We start from the raw sequence: 11,529 nt of genomic DNA, 5'->3' as shown, positions 1-11,529 counted from the left end.
GGGCGACGTTTCAGGTCGAGACCCTTCCGTCAGTCCTAATGGTGCCAGCTTCTCCCAGCCAACAGGACGTCTCCCTTTAGCACCTCGGGCATCTCCCTGTGTAAACCCTGGACACAGGCAGAGGTTGTGTTGCCAACTGTCCCATGTTAGCCGGGATCATCCCGTATTTTGGGCTAAACTGGTTTGTCCCTTACGGGGGACTGCCCTTGTCCCGTATTTGTAGGGGTTGCCAACTTCCTTGCTCCCAAATACGGGACAAGGGGTGACCGCCCCGCGCCCCACGTGACCTCACCCAGCCAGCGGCCACGTGCTCCCGCTCCACCAATGGCTTCCGCTGGCTGGGTGAGGTCACGTGGGGCGCGGGGCGGTGACGTCACCCTTTGTCCCGTATTTTGGAGCGAGGAAGTTGGCAACCGTAGGCAGAGGTGATGGGAACAGTCAGACCACAGGGTAAAAAGGGGCACTTTATTGATAACTTCTGCAAGGAATATAGATTGGTCACAATATATCACGGCCCACTACTACTGTGGACCTACACGGGACCGAATCATTTCGAGACGTCAGGTTTGGCATCCGGATTTGGTTCCTCTGCCTGCCTCTCAACTTTGGCCTTCGATGTTGCGGCTCCAGGTTCTACAGATGTTCCAGGTGTTGCAGCTCCAGGTGTTGCAGCTCCAGCTGTTCCAGGTGTTGTAGCTCCAGGTTTTACATCTGTTCCAGGTGTTGTAGTTCCAGGTGTTGTAGCTCCAGGTTTTACAGCCGTTCCAGGTGTTGTAGTTACAGGTTTTATAGCTGTTCCAGGTGTTGTAGTTACAGGTTTTACAGCTGTTGCAGCTCCAGCTGTTCCAAGTGTCGTAGTTACAGGTTTCACATCTGTTCCAGGTGTTGTAGCTCCAGGTTTTACAGCTGTTCCAGGTGTTGTAGTTACAGGTTTTACAGCTGTTCCAGGTGTTGTAGTTACAGGTTTCACATCTGTTCCAGGTGTTGTAGTTACAGGTTTTACAGCTGTTCCAGGTGTTGTAGTTACAGGTTTTACAGCTGTTCCAGGTGTTGCAGCTCCAGCTGTTCCAAGTGTCGTAGTTACAGGTTTCACATCTGTTCCAGGTGTTGTAGCTCCAGGTTTTACAGCTGTTCCAGGTGTTGTAGTTACAGGTTTTACAGCTGTTCCAGGTGTTGTAGTTACAGGTTTCACATCTGTTCCAGGTGTTGTAGTTACAGGTTTTACAGCTGTTCCAGGTGTTGTAGTTACAGGTTTTACAGCTGTTCCAGGTGTTGCAGCTCCAACTGTTCCAGGTGTCGTAGTTACAGGTTTCACATCTGTTCCAGGTGTTGTAGCTCCAGGTTTTACAGCTGTTCCAGGTGTTGTAGTTACAGGTTTAACAGCTGTTCCAGGTGTTGTAGTTACAGGTTTCACATCTGTTCCAGGTGTTGTAGTAACAGGTTTTACAGCTGTTCCAGGTGTTGTAGTTACAGGTTTCACATCTGTTCCAAGTGTTGTAGCTCCAGGTTTTACAGCTGTTCCAGGTGTTGTAGTTACAGGTTTCGCAACTGTTCCAGGTGTTGTAGTTACAAGTTTTACAGCTGTTCCAGGTGTTGCAGCTCCAGCTGTTCCAGGTGTTGCCACCCCAGGTTTTAATGTGGTTCCAGATGTTACAGTTCCACCTGTTCCAGGTGTTGTAGCTTCAGGTTTTCCAGCTGTTCCAGCTCCAGCTGTTGTTGTTTCAGCTTTCACAGTTGTTCCAGATGTTGTGTCTCCAACTGTTCCAGATGTTGTGGCTTCAGGTTTTACATCTGTTCCAGGTGCTACAGCTGTTCCAGCTGTTGAATCTGTAAATCTTACAGCGGTTCCAAGAGTTGTAGCTCCAGCTGTTCCAGATGCTGTAGTTGCAGGTGTTGGAGCTCTAGTTCCAGCTATCACAGGTGTTGTAGCTCCAGGTGTTGTAGCTCCAGTTCCAGCTGCTCCAGGTGTTGTTAGTCCAGTTCCAGCTGCTCCAAGTGTTGTAGCTCTAGTTCCAGCTGCTCCAGGTGTTGTAGCTCCAGTTCCAGCTGTTCCAAGAGTTGTAGCTCCAGCTGTTGCAGGTGTGATGATGGCCGGGTGGTCAGGGGAGGATAGGGACATTCTGCTAAATTCCTCGGTGGATCTCTGCTTGGAAGGCTCCACGAAGTCCAGATCTTCTCTCAATTTGACTGGCACCACCAACTCTTCCTTGGATTTCGAGCTCAAGGGCTCCATCTTGGCTTTGAGTTCATCGATGTAGGTGTGAACAGTGGTCAACAGGGCGGTCATGGGGCCCTCCTTGGGGCCGGGGTGCGCGCCGATTGACTTCAACCTCTCGTGGACGTATTCCAACTTCTTCTGCTTGATCTCCACGGAGCCGGTGGAAACTCGCTTCTCGGCTAATTCCTTCTCCATTTTCAGGCGGGGTTGCTCGGTATAGTCGTGGCTGTAGATGCTGCGGTCTAAGGTGACCGGCTTCATGGCGGTGAAGGAGCTCTTGGCCACGGTCTCCAGCGGGATGAACTTGGAGGAGTAGTTCATCTGGCAGTAGGGGTTGGTGGACATGGTCTCCACGTCGTAGAAGGGAACGGTGCACATGATAAAGTCCATCACATTCAGCTCAAAGGAGGCCGGGGGATTCGTAATGACAAACCTAAAGCAGACGGCAAAGAGTGTGTGGGAGAGAAAAAAAAACGCAGGCGCTGGGTTAAATCAAAGGCCGACACAAAATGCTGGAGTAACTCAGGCAGCATCTCGGGAGAAGAAGGGTCTCGACCCGAAACGTCACCCATTCCTAGGGTTGCCAACTATCTCGCTCCCAAATACGGGACAAGGTGACGTCACCGTCCCGCGCCCCACGTGACCTCACCCAGCCAGCTTCCGCCATTGGTGGAGCGGGAGCACGTGACCGCTGGCTGGGTGAGGTCATGTGGGGCGCGGGGCGGTGATGTCACCCTTTGCCCCTTATTTGGGAGTGAGATAGTTGGCAACCCTACTAATATGGGACAAGGGCGGTCCCGTACGGGACAAACCAATTTAGCCCAAAATACGGGATGTCCCGGCTAATATGGGACCGTTGGCGACCCTACCCATTCCTTCTCTCAATAGACAATAGACAATAGGTGCAGGAGGAGGCCATTCGGCCCTTCGAGCCATCACCACCATTCAATCCCGGGATGTTGCCTGTCCCGCTGAGTTACCCCAGCATGGGTCAGCAGATGGCAAAGAGGTCAGTGCAAGACTTAGGATGTCGTGCTGAGCAGGCCGGTGGAGGGAGGGGGGGAGGGAGTGAGGGCGTGGATGGGTGAGCAAGCCACTGGAGGCCCTGCCGGTCCAAGAGGCCGGGAGCGTGACACACCACGGCTACACTTGTCCAGGCCGACCCTGCAACGTCACCAGGACAACAACAGACCCTCATGGTCAGATCAAGATCCCTGCACTTACAACAACTGCGACTTGAAAATGGCCCCAAACTGGGAACGCTGTACACTGTCTCAGTGAGCTACTACTAAAGTTGTAAGTGATAGGAGCAGAATTAGGCCATTCGGCCCATCGAGTCTGCTCCACCATTCTGATCATGGCTGATCTATCTCTCTTTCCTAACCCCATTCTCCTGCCTTCTCCCCTTAACCTCTGACACCCGCACTAACCAACAATCTATCTATCTCTGCCTTCAAAATATCCACTGACCTGGCCTCCACAGCCACATTTCATATGATTCACCACCCTCTGACTAAAGAAATTCCTCCTCATCTCCTTCCTAAAAGTACGTCCTTTAATTCTGAGGCTGTGCCCTCTGGTCCTACACTTTCCCACTAGTGAAAACATCCTTTCCACATCCACTCTATCCAGGCCGCTCAATATTCGGTAAGTTTCAATGAGGTCCCCCCCCTCATCCTTCTAAACTCCAGCGAGTACAGGCCCAGTGCCGACCAACGCTCATCATAGATTAACCCACTCATTCCTGGGATTGTTCTCGTAAACCTCCTCTAGTCCCCCCACTAAACTCAACGACTGTTATATACTTGTACTGTATCTGAGACGGGGAGAAAGGGGTTGAGAGGGAAAGAGAGATCAGGCTGTGGAACGGGCTGGAGGGGCCGAGTGGCCTTTGGCTGAGGTTGGTGTGGTTGGTTGGTTGATGCTGGGACGCGGGGGCGAGGAGATGACCATCAGCTCACCGCTTCTTGGACTGTTTGTTGGGATCTTGCAGACGGAATACTCCAAAGCAGAGTATCCCGTACTCCCGCAACCCCTTGGAGAACAAGTCGCCATACTTGCCGCCATTCTGCAGACACAGAGGAAGCTGTCAGAGCAGAGAGACATCTGTCCCCCCACCCCCACCCCACCGCACCACACCCCACCCCCAGCACCTCGTGACGTACTGCCCCACCCCCACTGCCCCAAACTCTCCACCACCCCCCTCACCCTCACTCCATCCCCCCTCCCCCACTCTCCCACACACCCCTCACCCTCCTCTCCCACACCACCCCACCCCCAGCACCTCGTGACGTACTGCCCCACCCCCACTGCCCCAAACTCTCCATCACCCCCCTCACCCTCACTCCATCTCTCCCCGCCCCCTCACCCACACCCCTCCCCCACACTCCATTTCCCCCACACCCCCCCACTCACCCTCCCCTTCCCCCCACCCCTCCCCCAGCACCTCGTGACGTACTGCCCCACCCCCACTGCCCCAAACTCTCCATCACCCCCCCTCACCCTCACTCCATCTCCCCCCGCCCCCTCACCCACACCCCTCCCCCACTCTCCTCCCCCACACACACCCTCACCCACACTCCATTTCCCCCACACCCCCCCACTCACCCCTCACCTTCCCCTTCCCCCCACCCCTCCCCCAGCACCTCGTGATGTACAGCCCCACCTCCACTGCCCCAAACTCTCTATCACTCCCCCTCACCCTCACTCCATCTCCCCCCGCCCCCCCCCCACACCCCCCCACTCACCCCCTCACCCTCCCCTTCCCCCCACCCCTCCCCCAGCACCTCGTGATGTACAGCCCCACCCCCACTGCCCCAAACTCTCCATCACCCCCCTCACCCTCACTCCATCTCCCCCCGCCCCCCTCACCCACACCCCTCCCCCACTCTCCTCCCCCACACACACCCTCACCCACACTCCATTTCCCCCACTCACCCCTCACCCTCCCCTTCCCCCCACCCCTCCCCCAGCACCTCGTGATGTACAGCCCCACCTCCACTGCCCCAAACTCTCCATCACCCCCCCACCCTCACTCCATCTCCCCACCTCCCCCCCACACCCTCCCCTTCCTCCCCACCATCCCCCACCCTACTCCCCTCTCCCCCACACCCTCCCCCTTCACCGCCCCCAACCCCACTCCATCTCCCCCCCGCCCCCTTCCCTACCCCCCTCTCCCCACATCCCCTCCCCCTCTCCCCCACACCACCCCTCACCCCCCATTCCATCTCCCCTCGCCCTCTCCCCACACCCCCCTCCCCCATTCCATCTCCCCCCCACACCCTCCCCTTCACCTTTCACCACCCCCACTCCATCCCCCCCCCCCCCTCGTGCCCCCGTGCGGTGACCCACGGCGAACTGGCTGAAGCGCGGGTCGCACAGCGTGATGCGGGCCAGCTTGCAGCGGTTGCGCTGGTCCACGTTGTCCTGGGCGTGGACGCTGCCCCGCAGCGCGTCCTCATCCGCCAGCTGCTCGTCCAGCTCCGGGGTGGCACCGCCCGTCACCAGCATCCGGATCAGCATCAGGATGTTGTCGTTGAAGTAGGTCTGGGGGGGGGGGGAAGAGAGGTAGGGGTTGCCAACTTCCCCACTCCCAAATACGGGACAAACGGTGCCGCCCCCCACGCCCCACGTGACCTCACGCAAGCCAGCGCCCACGTGCTCCCGCTGGCTTGCGTGAGGCCACGTGGGGCGCGGGGGCGGCGACGTCACCCTTTGTCCCTAATTGGGGAGCAAAGATACTAGAGGAGCAAGAAGGACCACTCGACCCTAAAAACCGTAGTACGTCACGGCGGCCATTTTAGTAGGCGGAAACTTGCAGAAACATTTAAAAAGAAAAACAACAACAATCTGTGAATCGATAGACGAGATATATTCTGCATTTCAATGGCGTCATCACACATACTGTTCCCCCGAAACACTGATCACACTGCGAGAGGCAGAGCGAACGGCGGGGTTTTGCTTACTAAATGGCGGACGTTGCGTACTACACTCCAACGGGGAGTGGTCCATCTTGTTCCTCTAGTATCTTTGTTTGGGAGTGAGGGGAGTTGGCAAGCCCCGAGGTGGCAACTCACGGTACACATGAGGGAATTCAGGATGCTGAAGGCAAACACGCATCCACTGGCGTAGGGTTGTGTGAGGTAGAGGTCCGTGTCGGGCTCGTCCCTGTCCTCTTGGTCCAGGAAGTACACGTTTGACTGGTGAACTGCAGCAAAAGACAAAGGGTCAGGGAGTGGCAGGGGGGGAGGGAGAGGATCATCGGGAGGGTCACAAGGAATAGCGTTAGACTTAGGCCATTCGGCCCATCAAGTCTACTCCGCCATTCAATCATGGCTGATAAGACAATAGACAATAGACAATTGGTGCAGGAGTAGGTCATTCGGCCCTTCGAGCCAGCACCGCCATTCAATGTGATCATGGCTGATCATTCACAATAGACAATAGGTGCAGGAGGAGGCCATTCGGCCCTTCGAGCCAGCACCGCCATTCAATGTGATCATGGCTGATCATTCACAATAGACAATAGGTGCAGGAGGAGGCCATTCGGCCCTTCGAGCCAGCACCGCCATTCAATGTGATCATGGCTGATCATTCACAATAGACAATAGGTGCAGGAGGAGGCCATTCGGCCCTTCGAGCCAGCACCGCCATTCAATGTGATCATGGCTGATCATTCACAATAGACAATAGGTGCAGGAGGAGGCCATTCGGCCCTTCGAGCCAGCACCGCCATTCAATGTGATCATGGCTGATCATTCACAATAGACAATAGGTGCAGGAGGAGGCCATTCGGCCCTTCGAGCCAACACCGCCATTCAATGTGATCATGGCTGATCATTCACAATAGACAATAGGTGCAGGAGGAGGCCATTCGGCCTTTCGAGCCAGCACCGCCATTCAATGTGATCATGGCTGATCATTCACAATCAGTACCCCGTTCCTGCCCTCTCCCCATATCCCCTATCTTTAAGAGCTCTATCTAGCTCTCTCTTGAAAGCACCCTCTCCCCTCCCCTCCCCAGGCCACACATTGCGCTGGGGAGGTGTTCAGTTCAGTTTAGTTTATTGTCCCGTGTACCGAGGTACAGTAAAAAGCTTTTGCTGCGTGCTAACCAGCCAGCAGAAAGACAGTTCATGATTACAATCGAGCCATTTACAGTGTACAGATACATGATAAAGGAATAACGTTTAGTGCAAGGTAAAGCCAGCAAAGTCCGATCAAGGATAGTCCGAGGGTCTCCAGAGAGGTAGATAGTAGTCCAGCACTGCTCTCTGGTTGTGGTGGGATGGTTCAGTTGCCTGATAACAGCCGGGGAAAAACCTGACTCCCTGAATCTGGGGTGTGAGTTTTCACACTTCTAAAAACATAGAAAATAGGTTGCAGAAGGAGGCCCATTCAGCCCTTCGAGCCAGCACCGCCATTCATTGTGATCATGGCTGATCATCCACAATCAGTAACCCGTGCCTGCCTTCTCCCCATATCCCATGATTCCGCTAGCCCCTAGAGCTCTATCTAAATCTCTTTTAAATTCATCCAGTGAATTGGCCTCCACTGCCCTCTGGGTGAGTGAAAAAGATGGTTCTCATCTCAGTTTTAACCTTCTGTACCTTTTGCCCGATGGGAGAGGGGAGAAGAGGGAGTGGCCGGCCGGGGTGCGACTGGTCCTTGATTATGTTGTGGCCTTGCTGAGGTCTCAGTGACCGGTGGAGGTTGTGGGGGCAGGAGCCAGGTCAAGGCCATCCTTACCCAGCGCGGTGATGACAGGGATCCTGTAGTATTGCTTGTTGTTATCGATCGCGGAGGCACTTTCATCTACAATGCAAACAGCAGAGTCAGTCAACTGCAGTAACACCTCCTGCAGTGCACCCCTCCCTCAGTGCAACGCCCCCTCACCCCCGCCCCTCCCACAGCCCCCCGCCCCTGGGGTGGGGGTGGGGTGTGGATGGAGTTGGGAGGGGTGGGGTGGGATTGGGGATGGGGTGGGGGTGGAATGCGGTGGGGTGGGGTGGCGTTGAGGAAGGATAGGGTGTGGTGGGGGTGGGGGTTGTATGGGGATGGGATGGGATGAGGTGGGCTGGGGATGGGATGGAGTGGGATGTGGTGGGGTGGGGGTGGGCTGGGGATGGGATGAGTGGGGATGTGGGGGGGGGGCTGGGATGGGATGGAGTGGGATGTGGGTGGGGTGGGGGGTGGGGGTGGGCTGCGGATGGGGTGGGGTTGGGGTGGGCTGGGGATGGGGTGGGGATGTGGTGGGGTTGGGAGGGGTGGGATGGGGAGGGGTGGGATGGGGTGGGGATGTGATGGGGTGAGGTGGGGGTGAGGTGGGGGTGGGGGTTGTATGGGGATGGGATGGGATGGGGTGGGGTTGGGAGGGGTGGGCTGGTGGTGGGATGGGGTGGGAGTGGGATGGGTTGGGGATGGGATGGGGATGTGATGGGGTGGGGGTGGGGGTTGTATGGGGATGGGATGGGATGGGGTGGGGTTGGGAGAGGTGGGCTGGTGGTGGGATGGGGTGGGCTGGGGATGGGGTGGGGTGGGGATGTGGTGGGGTTGGGAGGGGTGGGATGGGGAGGGGTGGGCTGGGGATGGGGTGGGGTGGGGGTGGGGGTTGTATGGGGATGGGGTGGGGTTGGGAGGGGTGGGCTGGGGTGGGATTGGGTGGGGCTGGGGATGGGGTGGGGGTGGGGGTGGGGATGTGGAGGGGTGGGGTGGGGTGGTTTCGGGTACCTTTGGGCTTGGCGGAAAGGTCGTGCGTGTCGTTGCTCTCTTCGAAGAGCATGGCCTTGAGGTTGAGTGTGGCCAGGATGCACTCCTTGTCCTGCAGACTCTTCTCCCCGAAGTTGATGCGATTGGAAGAGATGACCACCGTCATGTCGCACGTCCCGATGCTCGCCGCCTTCAGGTCAGCGCGGCACAGCGGCGACCCCTGCCAGGACAGACACAGGGTCAGTGCCCACTGGACACAGGGTCAGTGCCCACTGGACACAGGGTCAGTGCCCACAGGACACAGGGGTCAGTGCCCACAGGACACAGGGGTCAGTGCCCACAGGACACATGGGTCAGTGCCCACAGGACACAGGGTCAGTGCCCACAGGACACATGGGTCAGCGCCCACAGGACACAGGGTCAGTGCCCACAGGACACAGGGTCAGTGCCCACAGGACACAGGGTCAGTGCCCACAGGACACATGGGTCAGTGCCCACAGGACACAGGGTCAGTGCCCGGCCAGACACAGGGTCAGTGCCCACTGGACACAGGGTCAGTGCCCACCGGACACATGGGTCAGTCCCAACCCGACACAGGGTCAGTGCCCCACAGGACACATGGGTCAATGCCCACAGGACACAGGGGTCAGTGCCCACTGGGACACATGGGTCAGTGCCCACAGAACACAGGGTCAGTGCCCACTGGACACATGAGTCAGTGCCCACTGGACACAGGGTCAGTGCCCACAGGACACATGGGTCAGTGCCCACAGGACACATGGGTCAGTGCCCAACCAGACACATGGGTCAGTGCCCACAGGACACATGGGTCAGTGCCCACAGGACACATGGGTCAGTGCCCAAAGGACACATGGGTCAGTGCCCACTGGACACATGGGTCAGTGCCCTCTGGACACATGGGTCAGTGCCCACCAGACACATGGGTCAGTGCCATCTGGACACATGGGTCAGTGCCCACTGGACACATGGGTCAGTGCCCTCTGGACACATGGGTCAGTGCCCACTGGACACATGTGTCAGTGCCCACCAGACACATGGGTCAGTGCCCGGCCAGACACAGGGTCAGTGCCCTCTGGACACATGGGTCAGTGCCCACCGGACACATGTGTCAGTGCCCACCAGACACATGGGTCAGTGCCCACTGGACACATGGGTCAGTGCCCTCTGGACACATGGGTCAGTGCCCACTGGACACATGGGTCAGTGCCCTCTGGACACATGGGTCAGTGCCCACTGGACACATGTGTCAGTGCCCACCAGACACATGGGTCAGTGCCCGGCCAGACACTGGGTCAGTGCCCGCTGGACACATGGGTCAGTGCCCGCTGCACAAATGGGTCAGTGCCCGCTGGACACATGGGTCAGTGCTCACTGGGCATGGGAGGGGAGTGGGTGGGGGGGAGAGGGAGAGGAAGGGGTGGTGGGGGTGGGAGTGGTGGTGGAGGGGGGAGGGGGACGGGAGGAAGGGAAGGGGAGTGTTTGGTGGGTGGGGAGAGGGAGTGGGTGGTGGGGGGGGAGAGGGAGTGGGTGGTGGGGGGGAGGAGGGAGTGGTGGGGGAGAGGGAGAGGGGGTGGTAGGGGGGAGGGGGGTGGTGGGGGGAGGGAGAGGGAGGAGGGGTGGTGGGGGGTGGAGGGGGGGTAGGGGGACGGGAGGAAGGGAAGGGTAGTGGATGGGGAGGTAAGGGTACGCACGGGCAGGGATGAAGACTTTGGGGAAGTTGCTGATGGTTGCCCACTCCTTGGCGATGTACTGCAGCGTGACCACGAACACGATGGACTTGAGCTCATCGTAGGTGAAGCTGCTTGCCCGTAGCGGCATCACAAAGTTGCGTAGGCCGATGTCCGGGCACTCGGCCTCGCTGAAGATGCATACGATGACATGCTTGGACAGCTGCAGGCGTGACGCCATGGCACGGTTCTGGGGGGGAAAACACACACGTGTACACACATAAATGTACACACACGTGTATTCACACATGTACCCACGCGTACACTCACACTCACGTATACACTCGCGCGCACACTTAAACGCATACGTGTACACTCGCGTTCCTGGGAACAATGCAGGAGTTGCAGGATCAATTTATCCCAAAGAGGAGGAAAGATTCCAAGGGGAGTAAGAGGCACCCGTGGCTGACAAGGGAAGTCAAGGACAGCATCAAAATAAAAGGGAAGATGTACAACAAAGCAAAGAAGAGTGGGAAGCCAGAGGATTGGGACTCTTTTAAAGAGCAACAGAAGATGACTAAGAAGGCAATACGGGGAGAAAAGATGAGGTACAAAGGGTAAACTAGCCAATAATATAAAGGAGGATAGTAAAAGCTTTTTTAGGTATGTGAAGAGGAAAAAAATAGTCAAGGCAAATGTGGGTCCCTTGAAGACAGAAGCTGGGGAATTTATTATGGGGAACAAGGAAATGGCAGACGAGTTGAACCGGTACTTTGGATCTGTCTTCACTAAGGAAGATACAAGCAATCTCCCAGATGTTCTAGTGGCCAGAGATCCTAGGGTGACATTAGGCAGGAAATGGTGTTGGGTAGACTGATGGGACTGAAGGGCTGATAAATCCCCAGGGCCTGATGG

The 11,529-nt window shown here is 57.1% G+C and overlaps 1 protein-coding gene across 1 annotated transcript; it reads right to left on the bottom strand.

The window, feature by feature from the left end:
• Positions 1-463: 463 nt before the first annotated feature.
• LOC144610213 (uncharacterized) lies at positions 464-9,140 on the bottom strand. The gene is made up of 6 exons (XM_078428798.1): positions 8,948-9,140; positions 7,967-8,032; positions 6,295-6,425; positions 5,570-5,764; positions 4,180-4,286; positions 464-2,651 (listed from the first exon to the last, which is right to left on the bottom strand). Exons 1-6 carry the CDS (start codon positions 9,090-9,092, stop codon positions 548-550), a joined length of 2,748 nt encoding a protein of 915 aa, XP_078284924.1. The 5' UTR covers positions 9,093-9,140; the 3' UTR covers positions 464-547.
• Between the last annotated feature and the right edge of the window lie 2,389 nt (positions 9,141-11,529).

This window comes from Rhinoraja longicauda, chromosome 36 (genome assembly GCF_053455715.1).
Source record: "Rhinoraja longicauda isolate Sanriku21f chromosome 36, sRhiLon1.1, whole genome shotgun sequence".
NCBI classification, from domain to species: Eukaryota; Metazoa; Chordata; class Chondrichthyes; order Rajiformes; family Arhynchobatidae; genus Rhinoraja; species Rhinoraja longicauda.
The sequence above is the reverse complement of the archived record's forward strand: the minus strand, read 5'-3'. Positions and strand labels throughout refer to the sequence as shown.